The following is a 16,869-nucleotide window of genomic DNA, read 5'->3' as shown; positions in this document are numbered from 1 at the left end:
AATATAAAATACAATTGGTCGACCGGTAAATACAATTGAATCCAACACTAAATTGATCTTCCCTTTTTCTTGAATCTCTTCATTTCAATTAAACTGCTCTATAGATATGTCATGTTAGATCAAATCATTTCATGATCATTGATAACATTGTAAAATAGTGTACATTAAACTAAAACTTTAAGAATCAGTCAAGGGTCGTAGGGGTACAAAATATAAATCCTATTTGATTTCATGGATCTTATACAACTTTAAAGCAAAGATCAATTTTTCAATTACTCATATTGGTCGTATAATGCACATGTGGTATGAAACACATGCTATGATATTACTCTCTCTTTATCAAGAAATCAATAACATACAACTGATGGTTTATATACATTTTGCATCTAACTTTGAGTCCAGAACTCTACTTTCTTAATAGATTTGACAATAGCACTTCCACCTAACATAAAATATAGGAAAAGTGAATCGTGGGATATTTTATTCACTTTTGATCACAATTTCATCATATGACCTCATTTTAATCCATTATCAAGACGGTCTTATTTTTAAACTTAAGCTTTCATTAAAACTCTCAGTTTTAAAGCTTAAAACTAATCCCTTTATTTTTCCAATTGTTCATTTTCAATTTTCTAGGTAAATAATAATTACAATTATAAATTTAATTCTCAACTTTTACAATTATTTTCAAATTGGTCCCTATCCTTGACTTTGTCTTAATCTCAACCTTTATTTTTTTTTGTCAAATTGGATAAATTTTGTTACAATTTAACGAGATCATTAGAAATTACACCAAATACTAATATGACAACTTACATGATTGTTCACTTATATTTCATTTCCAACGTGATATTATTTTATTTTATATGCCACATCATTAAATAATTTAAAAATAAAAAAATTGTTATCTATAATGATATAAAAATATCAATAATCGTATCATCTGTAAGAGAAAAAAAGACGCAAATCCCTTAAAAGAATTTTTGTTTTCCCTTATTTTCTTTCTTAATTTATGATAATTAGGAATATGAAATTTGTTTGCAATAGTTCTTTTTTTCTTTTTTTCAATTTCACATGATTTGATCATGTCTCTAATGTTGTAGGTGAATGTGTTAGGTTGCAATTATCACTTATGAGTTTATATTAGATTTGCTCATGGTCGCGTCATCCGATCCGGCTCGAAGGTCCGCCCGAAAAGTGAAAGGATTTGGGCAAAAATATAAACTTGAGAAATGAACTTGTACAAAAAAATAAGCCCGTTTTAAAAATGGGTCAAGCCTCAAGTAAGACATTTTGGCCCTTGAGCCCATCCCGAATTCACTAAATGACAAAAAAATTTTGCTATTTTTTTGTTATTTTAATGATATCTTCTTATTGTTTTCATCCCTATTTTACTACCATTTCACTATTATGTTGTTACTATTATGTTGTTATTGTTTGGATATTGTATAACACTTATTTTATTACTAATTTTGTTATTATTTTAGAGACATTTTCTTGTTAAGTTGCATTTATTTTAATATTATTTAAGAATACATATTTTTTTAAAATTTATTTTCAATTTATTCAGAAATATTTATTTTAATATTTTTAGTATTTTTGATATATTATATATATTTAAAAATATGTAAAAAATAACATAATATAAAAAATTAATATTAGTGGGTCAGATCAGGTCTAAATTTTAGCATTTTATTTAAGCCAAGTTTGGACAAATTTTTAGGCCCATTTTTCGAGTCGGGCCAAACTCAAACCTAGTAAACAAACCTAAATGTTTGGCTTGGGCTCGACCAGCCCATGACCCCCTTTAGCAAATATTGAGTTCAACTTATTATAATTTGGATTATACCATCTAATTTAAAATTATTTTTATAAAGAAAATTATGTAAATATTATTATTTTTTACTATTTCAATATCTCTAAGGTAAAAAAAAACATTAGGTAAAAATTTATTCCTTATTTGAAATATTTTTATTCAAAAAATTACTCATTAAAAAAAATCGTTTAACAAAATAATCGTTTAAAAGATGATAACGTTTGGAGAAGAACAAATCAGGAAAGCCAGCCCTGGGCATGGCATCCCATCTCAAAATGATGGGATAGGGAATGAATTTGAGTATGAGGAAAAAATAGTAGGGGTAAAATTTTCCAAAGTCATAAAGGTTTGCTAGCTAAGTTTATGATTATCCTTAATTTTTTTACTCAACTGGCTGAAAGTGAACCATTTCAAAAGTAGGACCAAATTTGAACTAATAAATATAAAGATTAAATTTGCATAAATCGATAACTACAAGAATTATCCTTAGAATTTAATATATACGTTATATTAGTTAATTTTAGTTGAAAACTGTTAACAATACTAATATACTATTGTTGAGTGTTTTTCTCTGTTTTCTTTAGATGATATGTTTGTCTATTTATATTATATGGGTACTATTTACTGATATGACATGCTAGGAGGTTCTATACATATAGACATGAATCTTATTCTAGACTTAACACGTATTTATGCGGTTCCATGTGCGATCTCACATATGACTTCACAGAAGAATACAGGCACCCTCCTGCGAGCACTCATTATTATGCGAGCGAGCTTGGTCCATGAACTCAGCCTACGAGCTTGAGCTCGATACAATCCGATCCAAACCCATTTGGGTAATGAACCGGGGATGACAAGTGTCATAACAACTATTATCTCACAAAAACACGGACCCTAGCAAGAAATTGTTAATAAGCAAAGAGTCATGGATGAACTTTTAAGTTTAACTTAGAAATAGAAAGCAATATCTAGATTCCCAAATCCACACAACAAAAATAATCACCAACCTTTCAAATTAATTAGCACCAAAGCTCTTACTACTTATCAATTATAGCTGGGTTAAAATCTTCAGATCTTCCCTGCATTTCATGAAGAATAAGTGACTCTTTTCGCCCCAAAGGTCGAATTTAAAATAGTGCCTCCACTGCCTGACAACAAGCATATCATGTTAGAGATTTTCCGCAGCAAAAAAGTATTTTATCTTTAGATTTAAAAGGTTCAAATACGCATTCTACATGAGCGATCACTTGACCGTTACAATCTTCACAATAATATGCGTGATCATTTGGATTTCTATCTTCCTCACAAAATTCACAACGATGATCTCTAGAATCATCTTCAACAAAAGAACCTTTCAGAGTTAAAACATGATCATGATATGTGGATTTAACCATATCAGGAATGGGAATACATTTCACATGAAAATTGAAACGACATTGTGGACAACAATAAAAGGGTTCTCTTTTAATATGTTTTCCACATTCAGCACAAAGAAAACTTGCTGCCGGTGGTGGATACTTGGCAATGAGTAACTGAAAATTTGTCCCAAAATAGTAAAGGTCATGCATGTGACCGTGGGACTCACTTTTCAAGGGTCGCCTTAAGGAACTAGCACATGTAGGATGGAGGTTGATGAGACAATGTTCACAATTATATGCAAACATGAGTGACTTTAACGCAAAAGGGCAAGCATAACACGGTGGCTTGATGCATTTGAAGGATGAAATCCCATTTCAAATGCATCAAGTCCCATTTCATCAGGAACATGTGTTTGTTTGTTAGCAAAAATAAATTGAAGGATGAAAAGGAATTATTACATCAGCAAGTGCACATTCAACATGAGCCATATACCTCCAACTTGGACAATAATACACAAGATGCTTTAAATTCCTTTCATTCTCACAAACATCACAATGATATTCTCCAAAATTGTCTTCTTTAATCGATTCCATACAGATAAGCAGATGTCTGTGATATCCATGTTTAGCTGAAGATGATTTAACACATTTAGGATGGAAACTAAAATCACACTGCACACATAGCTAAACACTAGCAGCACCACAAGGTTCCCAACAGAAATCCTTCCCGAAACCTTAATTGAGAATGTAATCGTGGCAGTCATGTTTTAGGGTGGGCAAGAGTTTAGTGCAGCGTCAAAGGGAGCTTGCTTCCCTTCGACAAATACAGATTTTCCACCTGAATCTAGTAAAATAGCATAAAATTCCTGTACGACCTGGAGGACCGCCGCTTGGGGATGTGCAAAAACACTTCCCAATTGCGATTCTTAATGCGTGCATTAAATCTCAGTTAACTCCATACTATTTTGCACAAATCCACGATAGGGTACCAGATTTTTCTTAAGAAGGAAATGGCCATACCATTCCTTAGTGTCTAAAACAAACTTTGAGTTGTCAAATGGTTGAGAACTCAAAGCCACCATCTTTCAACTTTTCGGTGCCATAATCTTCTACTCACAACCAACAATGATGAAATTTTTCGCACAATTAAAACACACTCAAGAGACACAAGAATTATATGTTCCCCAAATATCACAAAGCAATCAACAAAGTTACACTTGAACTACTAACCAAGAATGCACTAAATGCTCCATTTCTCACTATGCATTATATTTTTAGAATTATGAAACGAAATCTCAACCAACTCATCACTATCAGCTAATATTAGCCATATGGTCAATATTTAATTTCTAAAATCCTAAAATTTTCTAGCACAAACAAAATCCACAATAGAGAAATTTGAGTAGGAAACCTCAAGAGTAATTTGTATGAAACTGTGATAAACAATTTAACCCACAGAAATATAATTTCAAGATTGTCTAGCAAAGATATTCATGCCATAACTAAAAATTATAACCACATCCAAATTTCATTTCCCAAATTTCTCAATGCCCACACAGTCTCTAAGTTTAACAACTCACCCATAATAAAGCATGAAAACCACAAATTGTTAGCTAAAAAATCCTACAAATTCTACCACAATGGCACACGAGCAAGAGAGAATTTAAAACAAGTAAAGAAGTAGCAACAGTTTATACAGCATTTACGAAATAGTTGTTGGAAACTTGGAAACATTGGAGAATTTGTTGAAAAGCTGAAGCTTTTTTTTTTTTTGTTGCAATCGTGAAAGAGCAAGAAAGGTTGGAGTTTTGGAGGGTTTGAGACGAGAGCAAAGATATTTTGGATGTTTAAAAGCAGGTCTGTGTAGGTTGAATCAGGTTATTGACCATTTAAAGCCCTTGCGTATTTTAAAATTAAAAGCCAACAACGAGGGATTGGCATGGTTGATGATGACATCTCGAGTATAAGTTTCATCTATTGTAATTGTTACGTGTGGACATACAGGTGAGTTTTTATCAATTCATTCACACCGGCAGATCCGAAAATTTATTTTTAGACGGATTAAATTATATATTTTTAGATAGTAAAATTATAATTTCAGTTTATATTTTTATAATTTTTAAAGAATTAAATTAAATTATTATTATTTTTAAAGTTAAAATGTAATTTTATTATTACTAATTTAAAATTTTATAAATTATAAACAGTCTAAATAAAAAAAATTAATTTTAGAGAGGAACGTGACCCTACCCCCTTGATCTGCCACTGTTATGTGATGTAGATTGAAATTTTAAAATTAAAAAAATATATAATAATTTAGAATAATCCAATTAAAAAATATTAATTAAATCTAAAATGCATAGTACATAACACTAATTGAATTTAACCAAGTAAATTTAACCTAAGCTATTTCTTGGAAAGTAGGATACCCGACAATAGGCTATAACTTGAGGTTCATTTTAAGACTTGTTTTGAGCAAAGAAAAATGAATTTTTTTTCTTTTTTTTTACTTATAAAGGAGAATACCCGGCAATAGGCCATAACTAGAGTTTTACTCATACTTCTAATTTCAATTTTAATTTTTTATAAATTATTCTTTGTCATGACAAATTGATTCCATACTTATATAATAAGGTTAATGCACTATTTGGGGCCTAAACTTGACAAGTGTTCCTACCTAGGGGTTTGAACTTTTTTTTGTCCAAATTAGTCCTTGAACTTAACAATTGTTCCCAAATTGGGGCTTGAACATTTTTTCCAAGTTAATCCCTTATATTTTGTTAGCTTTGATATAACAACATTCAAACTAAATTTTATATGTATTATATTTCCTAATTCATTTGGTGAAAATATAGTTAAAAATTTTATCAAATATTTTAAAATACTTGCAATATACTCAAAAACATGTTTTAATTATGTTTTAATTTATCTAAATGTTCTTGGGACAATACCAAAGTGTTCTAAGGTGTTTAAAATGTTTTTAAAGTACTTTAGTATACAAGTCTCTAGACATAGAACCATATGTCCCGAAACTTAACATGATTAGAATTTGAAAACAATCTTACAGACAATGTTAGTTCTAATTACGAGAAGGCTTTTTGAGTTATGTGATATCGACTGAAGGCACACGAGTTGATCCGAATAAAATCTCAGTAATTGTGAACTGAAGACCATCAAAGAATATCACAGAGGTGTGAAATTCCAGAGACTAACTAGATATTATTGGCGATTTGTTAAAGGATTTTCAATGATAGCTTTCTTGTTGACAATAGGGGTGAGCGTTCAATCAAATCAAATGAAAAAATTTAAAGTTAATCGAGTTGACAAATCTTGTTTTATCATCCTAACTTGATTTAAAATTTTCTCAAAATCGATTCGAGTGAGATGAAATTTGAATCGAATATATTTGTTCGAATTGAATTAAAAAATGAATTTGGTGTTATTTATTTTTATGTAATATTTTTTTGAAAATATTCTTCTATAAAAGTTTTTAAACATGACCATACAAAGGAAAATTGAAGTCAACAAGTGAATAAATAAAAGCAATACAACATGAATCCAAGTAAACAACAACAAGAACACAATAAGATTATATAGAAAACATAAGCAAAAGTCCAAAATATAGTAGAAAATTACACTAGTCCAAACAACACAACAAAAAATAAAAGCAACACAATAAAATTCCAATAAACCATCAACAATAACACAACAAACTGGTAACAATAACACATCAGTTCAAAAAACGTTATAAAATAGGTTAAGTTTTTGCTTTTGCTTCAAACACTATCTGTAAACTTGAAACATTTAGTAAAAGCGTTGAACGAGTTAGTTAAATAATAAAAAAATGTTTGCAAAAATAAATTAAACAAACATTTAACTTTATAAACTAATGCTAAGTATATTACCTTCTTGATCTTCGGGTATTTTAGATAAGTCTAGTAAATTTAAAAACAAAATTGTTAGCTAAATTATGAGAATACTTACTAATATAAATAATATAAAAGCTTATTTTATGAATCAAAATTAATATATTACCATCTTCCACAGTTTGAAGTTCATCAACATAGTTTTCAAGATTGATGGGATCCTTAGATTTTTCAAAGCCAATCTTGTGTGCAAACCAAAACTTCGACCATGAGAGGAGTTAGAGAACTTCTAAAACTATCGAGAACACGTCCAGCCGAGCTAAATGCACTTTCCAATGCAACTGTTGAGATAGGAATATCAAGAATATTTTGAGCCATTTTTGCAAGAATAGAGAATCTAGGACTGTTCATTTCCCACCACAATAATAAATCAAATGAACTTGAATTGTCTACTTCGTCCTCCTCACCCAAATACTTATCCAACTCATATTTAATTTATCGTCTAACTTGTTTCTTCTTCTTAAGGTATTTTCGCTTTGCCAAGCCTATTTGCATTTCTATCGATCTATTTCCATTGAATTGAAAATATTTGTCAAAGAACTAGATTTTCCTGCAAACTAGTATGTTGATCTTATTTCCTTCACCCCAATACTTATTATACTTATCCCTCATTTTGGAAGTCATAGAAATTATGTATAAATCTCCACAATCTTGCCACCTATCAAAAAGATAATGCACATTCGTTAATACTTCAAAAAGTAAATAGGAGATAACATGCAAATATCCGGACACCTTTATTGTAAGATGATAAAAATGCTCTAAAACTTTTATAACTCTTTGAACAATTTCTCAATCATCAAATGTAGGAACTCAATCTCCGACAATGAGGTCAAGAAAAAAAGTTATGATCATCACGTACATATGTTTCAAATGCACGTTCATATTTTTCTACCACCTTTAACATCATATATGTTTAGTTCCATCTTGTAAGTTATTAGGAAAGAAATAGAGGAATTTAATAAGATATGCAAATATCTGTTCAATATGTAAATAATATATTTAGTTATGTAAATAACATATTTAGGATAGAAGTTAGGGATTTACATAAATTTATTGGGTGATTTATTTTTCATGCTTATCATGTATATATGGCTCTTTTTGGCCTGTGAATACAAAGGAAGGAAGTCATTTTTCTCTCAAAAGTTTTTACATGGTATCAAGAGCCAAAGAAAAATAAAATAGTCATTAATAACAAGGGAAAGAAACTTACTTCCACCTATGTGTTGACTTCAAACGATAATCCTAGTAGTATAATTACTCAAGTGCAATTGAAATGAGACAACTATGATGCATGGGTTCGAGTGATACAAACTGCGTTGAGGGCCAAGAACAAATTCAGATTTATTAATGGAATAATTGAACAACCCGATGATGATTCCTCTGAATTGGAGGATTGGTGGATTGTAAATTCTATGTTGGTTTCATGGATACTTAACACAATGAAGCCAACATTGTGATCTACTATAACTTATATGGAGATTGCAAAGGATTTATAGGATGGTATCAAAGAACGATTCTCTATTGCTAATGGACCTCGTGTTCAGCAGATCAAGGCAAAACTTGCCAACTGCAAACAGAGAGGTTTTCCAATAATGACTTATTATGGGAAATTAAAACAACTATGGGAAGAACTCGTAAATTATGAGCAGATTTCCATCTGTTGTTGTGGAAATGCAATTGTAATATTGCAGCTGAACTCGACAAGAAACGAGAAGAAAAGAGGCTTCATCAATTTTTGATGGGGTTGAAAGATGCGTTATATGGAACTATTTGTATCAATATTTTGAGCACAAATCTGTTCCCAAACTTAAACAAGGCATACTCATTGGTATGTCAAGAAGAACGCATTAAAAAAAATTTCACAGGGGAAGAAGGAACATGAATAAGTTGTTAGTTTTGTAGTGCAAGCCAAGATAATAGGCTGAAAGTATAAAACAAAAACAAAAGACAAATCAATTGTTTGCTCACATTACAAAAGAAAGAGACATGATTCTGAAACATGTTTCCAACTTATTGGATATCCATAATGGTGGGGTGACCGATCCAAAGGGACTGGACGTGACAGGAGGGATAGAGTACATGGCAAGGATGTAGTAATACGCCAAAGGTTAATACAACTTATGTAATTGGGCAACCATCATCATCAGTGGCAATAAGAGGAGAAAATATAACTTTTGGGGCCTTGACAGCTGAACAATGGACACTCTTTCACAATTTGTTGAACTCATGCGAATCGGGTACTAACAAAAAGTTGAATGGTAAAAGTACTCTGAGTTGGATCATTAATTTAGGTGCTTCCCAACATATGACAAGTACTTTAGAATGTTTAACAAATTTGAAAGAAATTGAAGCATGTCCAATTGGTTTGCCTAATAGTGAGGAGGTAATGGTGTTGAAGGAGGGATCTTGTAATATCCCATTTTCAGTGAAATCGAAACAGTGGTTTCGAGACCATAAATCTGACGTAAAAATATTTATTTTATTATTTTTTAATATCTATGACATGTTAGTAGTGTCGTATCTTAATTAAGTAAAAAGGATTAAATCGTAAAAGGTGCAAAAGTATAGTTACATTAGTTAAAGGTTTTTATTAGCTATGAAATTAAATTGTTAAGGGATTTAAGTAGTAATTAGACCATTAAATTATATAGTGGACATTCATGGACATGAATTAAGTGATTTTAATGTTAAATAATAAGGTTATATATGTAATTTAATAAATATATGTTAGTAAATTAATTACAACAAAAACATCATCTTGGTTGTTCATCTTTTCCACCAAAAATAAGGGTGAAAAACTCCATTGAAGGAGCTTGGACATTCAAGTAGACATTCTCCTTGTATGTAAGTTTTGTTTTGTCCCTTTTTAAGGATTTTTATATTTTCGGGATCATTGCAACTTAATCTAGTTAGCCCAGTGACTAATTTGCAAAACTGTTAAAGGGTTATGGTTTTTCCATGAATGTGTTTGTGTGATTTCTTAAGTTTGTTGGAAAGTATGAGTTAAATGATGCTATGCTCATGTATTATACCTTACCATATGATGATGTTGATGAATTATGTGTTAAAGCACTAACTTGGGTTGTTGATGATTCTTAGGCTTGTGCCAAGCTTATGATTGATTGATTCATGTCTATTTTATAAGGTTTTTGCATTGAAATGGTAAGTTATGTTCATGAATTACGAACTTACTAAGCATTATATGCTTACATGGTTTTCTTTCCTATGTTTTATAGATTATCAAAAGCTCGATCAATTTGGAAGCTTATCAGAGACCTATCACACTATCTAGAGATTATATCGGTAGACTTTGATGTTTTAGTCATGGTTATAATGACATGTATAGGTGGACTAGTGTTTATTGATCTAGTTGATATGTGTGGCATGTATATATAGTATTTTTGGTTGGTGTGCTTTTGACACTTTGATGCTTTGATGGTTGGTGTTGATATGGCTAAGTGAATGTATGTTTTGAATAACCAAATTGGTATGTTAGGATATGATTTAGTATGTGGTCATTGTGTTAAGTTTGGTATGAAAATAGATTAAATGTGAATGGTTGATGAATGGCTAAAATATGTATATGTTTAAGTAGATTAGATGAATTATGTTTGAGGTGCCTTATTGGCATTTTGGTTGAATGAATTGTTTGTATATTGAAATAGTTATATTATGTATGTTTTGGCATGTTTTGGTGCCTTGATCTTAGGTGTATTTGGCTTGTAGGTACTTGTTGGAAATGGGTGAAAGAAATGGTTTGATTTTCACCAATTTCTTGTCTACACGGCCTAAGATACAGGCTTATGTCTCAGCCGTGTGTGAAATATATGCAACACGACCGTGTGTCCCCTGAAGGTTTAATAGGGTTGCAAGTCAGGCAGTTACATGGCCTAGCACTCGGCCTGGTACACGGCCTTGTGGGGCCATTTCGAGAGCTACACGGCCTGGCACACGGGCGTGTGGGCTTGGCCGTATGACCCAACTTAGAGAGTTACATAGGCACGGACACGGCCGTTTGTCCCTATTTCGAATGTTAATGGCCTGAAACATGGGCATGTGTCACAGCCATGTGAGTCACACGGCTGTGTGACCTTTGCAATGTGAATTTTTCTAACTTTTTCCTTAATTTTTCTTATGTTCCCAATTTAGTCTCGAATCGTCTTTAAAGTGTTTCTAAGGCCTCGAGGGCTTGAATAAGGGACGATATGTATGTGTTTAAATGACTTATGCTATGATTTATCTAATGTTTGGAAATGAATGTTTTAAGTTAAGATTTTATAGTAATACTCCGTAACTCTATTCTGGCGACGAATACGGGTTAAGGGTGTTACAGATCCGTTTGCTTAGGAAAACATATCAAATTGGACAATGTTTTTTATGTTCCAAATTTAAATTGCAATTTGATATCTACGCCATAATTGGTTAATGGATCTAATTGTGATGTCTAATTTACAAATAAAATTTGTGTTATACAAGACCGTAACTCAAGGATGGTGATTAGAGCGGGTGAACAACGCAAGGGGCTTTACTATTTGAAGTCAGCACCATCAGTCCAAGCATGCAAGGCTAGTCATATAGATTCTTTGAATTATGGCATAGGAGAATGGGGCGTCCGTCTGCAAAAATAGTTGAAGCTATTCCTCAGGTTAAACTTAGTAATAGTTTGGTGAAGAATAAACCATGTGACATTTGTTTGAGAGCTAAGCATACAAGGTAAGTTTTTGTTTCTAGCGGCGATAAAGTGAATGAAAATTTTGAATTAATTCATTGAGATTTGTGGGGACCTTATCGTGTTATTGTTTCTTGTGGTGCTTCGTATTTTTTACCGTTGTTGACGATTTTTCTAAGGGTGTATGGATATATTTGTTGACTTAAAAAAGAGAAGTGGACCTTGTCATGAGTACTTTTTTTACTGTGACTAAAAGACAATTTCATAATGATGTAAAAGTAGTTAGAACTGATAATGGGACTGAACTTGCGTACTTGAAATACTATTTTTTTGAAAATGGAATTTTATATCAGACTTTATGTGTAGGAACACCTCAACAGAATGGTCGTGTTGAAAAGAAGCATTGCCATATATTAAATATGGCTAGAGCTTTAAGACTTCAGGGCAATCTTCCCATCAAGTTTTAGGGAGAATGTGTTTTGATAGCTGGATATTTGATCAATTGGACACTTTCTAAACTATTAAGAGGAAAGACTCCTTATTAGATCTTATTTGGTAAACCTTCTAGTTATAATCATATTTGAACTTTTGGATGTCTTTATTATGCTTGGAATTTGAATGAGGAAAAAGACAAATTTGCTAGTAGAAGTCAACATTGTGTGTTTGTAGGATATCCCTTTAGAAAAAAAGGGTGGAGAGTTTATGATCTTGATACAGGAAATTTTTTGTATCAAGAGATGTTGTGTTATCTAAATATGAATTTTCATTTTTTAGTGTTAGTAAGGAGGGTGCAAGGCCAGATTTATTACAGAGTGTTCCTTTCGGTATCACCAATCATGTTGATGGTGACTTGAATGAGGATGAAGAAAGTGAGGTGCTTGAGAATTCAATTGTGACTCAATGTGATAATGATGATAGGGGGTTTTAGTAAAGTCTCGGGTGAATTTGTTCAAGAACAACTTGGGCGCAGTCATAGAACAAAAGAAGTTTCTACTCGACTATGAGATTTTGTGACATATACTATACAACGAATAAGCCCCTTTGCACATTCATCCAAACCAATCATGTCCTCAGGTATCTTTTATCCTATAGCACATTATGTAAATTGTGATAAATTTTCTCCAAAACATCATTCTTTCTTAGCAGCTATGATAGTGAAAGGGAGCCTACCTCGTATGTCAAGCCATAAAAGATATTCGATGGAAGGATGCTATGATGAAAGAAATTGAGGCTCTTGAGGCTAATGGGACATGGACTTTGAAAATTTTACCACTGAAAAAATGAGCTATAGGGAGTAAATAGGTTTACAAAATCAAATAAAATTCAGATGGGTCGGTTGAATGCTATAAAGCTCGATTGGTGATACTTGACAATAATCAGATTCAAATGGTGTTTGTTTGTACTTTTCTTTCTGTGGCAGCAACAAAGACATGGAAACTTCATCAAATGGATGTTCATAATGCATTCTTGCATAGATATTTAGAAGAATAGGTGTACATGAAGATGCCTCCTGGTTTCGTCACTCAACAGGCTACCAAAGTTTATAGATTACGTAAATCACTTTATGGTTTACGACAAGACCCTCGGTGTTGGTTTGCAAAGTTGACAATTGCGTTAAAGTGGTATTGGTTTCTTTAATCTCAGTATGACTATTCATTGTTTACTTTAAATCAGGACAAGATACAATTGAGTATACTAGTGTATGTTGATGATCTTGTTATTGCGGGAAATAATAGTATTGCCATTCAAAAGTTTAAAGATTATTTATGCCACTATTTTCACATGAAAGATTTGGGGACATTGAAATATTTGTTGGGTGTAGAGGTGGTACGGAATCACGAATGGATTTTTCTTTGCCAATGCAAATATGCTTTGGACATTATTAGTGAAGCTGGCTTATTAGGTGTTAAACCATCTGGTTTTCCCATCAAACAAAATCATCATTTAGCATTGCAGAGAGTGTGTTGTTGGTAGATTTGGAGAAGTATCGAAGATTGGTGGAAAGATTGATTTACATGACTCTCACTCAACCTGAGTTGTGCTACAATGTCCATATCTTGGCACAATTTATGCATCAACCAAAGGAAGCTCATTGGGAAGCAGCTTTACTCGTGGTTTGTTATTTGAAAAGAAGTCTTAGACAAGGAATACTTCTACGAGCTGATTGTGATCTATGATTATACAGTTATTGTGACTCTAATTGAAGAAGTTTTCTTTAACGTAACAAACCCTCACTGGATATTTTGTTATGCTCGGCACCTCTTTTATTTCCTAGAAGACTAAAAAGCAACATACAGTATCGAGATCTTCTGCTGAAGCAAAGTATCGTTCCAGGGCTACAATTGTGTGTGAATTGAAATGGTTAAAGGGTCTCTTATTGCCTCTTGGTATTGTTCAACCTGATAATATGTTGTTGTATTGTGATAGTCAAGCAGCCTTACATATTAGTGCAAATCCCGTGTTTCATGAGCAAACAAAGCACATTGAAATTGATTGCCATTTTATTCGTGATGAGATTCAACATGCACATGTTCAAACCGCTTATGTTCACAGCTTTAAACAACTAGCTAATATCTTCACTAAGGTGTTGGAGACACAACAATTTGGGTATCTTCTATGCAAGTTGAGGGTTCGTAATCTTCACGCACCAACTTGAGGGGTATTAGGAAAGAAATCAATGAATATATTAAGATATGCAAATATCTGTTAAATATGTAAATACTATATTTAGTTATGTAAATAATATGTTTAGGAGAGAAGTTAGAGATTTACATAGATTTATTGGGTGATTTATTTTTCATGCTTATCATGTATATATATATATGGCTCTTTCTGGCCTATTAATATAGAGGAAGAAAGTCATTTTTCTCTCAAAAGTTTTTACATAGGTACATCTAAACACAGTTAAGCCTTAGTATCTATCTTTTCTTCTTTTGCCCGTTAGTTGAATTTTGTCAACCTTGATAGTGATGCTCTTATATACCTCACAACATCTCTAACTCGATCCACAGACACAGAAGCATCATTAATACCATATTGCACAATGAGATTAAGAATATGTGCAACACATCTCATATGCATAAATTTCTCATTTGCAATAGAAGCATTTCGATTATTCAATTTTTTTTCTCAAATATTCAATGGCAACACTATTGGCGGATGCATTATCAACTGTAATAGTGAAGACCCTCTCAATCCTCCAACCTCGAAGACATTTTTCAAGGACTTGACCTATGCTTTCACCTCTATGAGCAAATACTCTTAATAAAGAATGTACTTCATAACTATGGATATTGTTGTTATAAGTGAAAAGTTATTATATAAGGTTAAAATAAAACATAAAAAATCAATTTTACTAGAAACTTGATTGTTATAATGAGTGGCTATTATAAAGAGAGTCGACTATATTACTAAAATTTTATATATAATAAATTTCAAAGGTTATGAAATAATAAGGAGAAATCATGATAAATTGCCTTTTTTGCAATTTCCACTTTTCTTTCACCAAATTTAACAACCAGCTGAAGAAAATTTGATCCTTCTTTCCTACCTAAAACAACAATGCTCTCACCATCTTCACAGATCAAATTTAAGGCACATGTTTCTTCAAAAATCTACAAACAAATCAATTCAAGTGTTAATATAATATTCAATTAAATTATTACAAAACAATTCAGGCAAACTTGAGATTAATCTTGCAATGTTTTTTAAAAAACTATACATACCATCCTCTTTCTTCCCCAAGTTCTTGAGAGACAAGAATAATATGTAGCCAATGAATAAAGCTGCTGCCCCTCCCAATACAATTGCTACCAATTTCCCATTGTTATTATTCCCACCTTTTCTTTCTGTCACACAAATCCATAATTACTCAAATAAAAATCAAATAATAGAAAATTTTCTCAATTTCACATCATCATTACCATGATTGAACTTGTCTGGTATTCCATCTGGGTAGTAACCATAGCTAATAAAGCAACTGTCCAAATAAACTTGTCCTGAAAGTGAGGTACCACACTCTTCTTCAGCAATCTGAAGTGCAGCAGTCACACATTCACCACAATCACAAGGCCCCAAATCCCCTTCACACTGTGCAATGACCTGCATCAGTCCATAATTTTCTTTACAATATCCATCTCCATCTATCACCCCACTTTCCACACCTGCAAATGCTGCATCCCTCACCTCTTCGAACTCCACAACCACCGCCTTTTTCTCTTCGCAAACCTTGTGAAGCAACTCGAATTTAGACCTTTCCTCAATGAACTCATCAGCTTCATAGTGAACATTGCAGCCATGGAGCTGAATCCGAGCCGAAACAGCTTTATTACACAAAGTGTTCAACATTTCAGGAAGAGATGTTATGCATTTGTAGCAGTCATTGTTGTTTAGATCACCCCTGCATTGAAAGAAGCCTGAAATGCCATTGTTATCATCTCCCGTGGTAGTTTTGTAGAACTTCTCTTGGGAAGATTTGGATACAAGTTCTTCGAAAAAGGTCGAAAGGGTTTCGGAATGGAACTTGGTTGAATCTGTAAATGTGTTGGTGGTGCAGTTTTTGAATATAAAGGTACTATAATCGGAAGTGGTTTCCGCATTTGATAGGATTATTACTATATGTGAAAAGGCTAAAAGGGTTAGTGTTTGAGGAAGAAGAGACATTGGTTTCAAGGTTGAACCCATGATTCCATATGGAAATTTGGATGTTGAAGCTGGTTTTTTACTTCTTATGTTGGGTTTCAGACAACATATGTAGCTGGTTTTTCAAAAGACAAAAAGGATTAAAGAATGAATCAGCAGTTTGAATATGACTCGATTGGATAGTTGAGTGGTTAAAATAGTTCAGAAAGTGACAATAGGGAGTTGGGATTTTGGTTCTGTATTTCCTTCCTACCTTCATCTAACATTGGGAAACTTGTTGATTATAATTTCTTTCTCATTGTAATTTTTCTTGTTTTTATGAACCGCTAGAAATTATGCTTTTAGTCCTTCTACTTTGATAAAATTTGAGATTTAATTTTATATTTAAAAAAATATAAAATTAAATCCCTTACATTTTCAATATAAAAGTCTTACAAATCATTAAAACTGCTAGTT

The 16,869-nt window shown here is 32.2% G+C and overlaps 1 protein-coding gene across 1 annotated transcript; it reads right to left on the bottom strand.

Moving 5' to 3' along the window:
- Positions 1 to 15,104: 15,104 nt before the first annotated feature.
- Positions 15,105 to 16,586, bottom strand: LOC107928735 (plasmodesmata-located protein 2). The gene is made up of 3 exons (XM_016859991.2): positions 15,696 to 16,586; positions 15,498 to 15,620; positions 15,105 to 15,386 (listed from the first exon to the last, which is right to left on the bottom strand). The coding sequence occupies exons 1-3, from the start codon at positions 16,453 to 16,455 to the stop codon at positions 15,379 to 15,381; spliced, it is 891 nt and encodes a 296-aa protein (XP_016715480.1). The 5' UTR covers positions 16,456 to 16,586; the 3' UTR covers positions 15,105 to 15,378.
- Positions 16,587 to 16,869: the final 283 nt, after the last annotated feature.

The sequence above is a fragment of the Gossypium hirsutum genome, chromosome D11, assembly GCF_007990345.1.
Source record: "Gossypium hirsutum isolate 1008001.06 chromosome D11, Gossypium_hirsutum_v2.1, whole genome shotgun sequence".
NCBI lineage: Eukaryota > Viridiplantae > Streptophyta > Magnoliopsida > Malvales > Malvaceae > Gossypium > Gossypium hirsutum.
The sequence above is the reverse complement of the archived record's forward strand: the minus strand, read 5'-3'. Positions and strand labels throughout refer to the sequence as shown.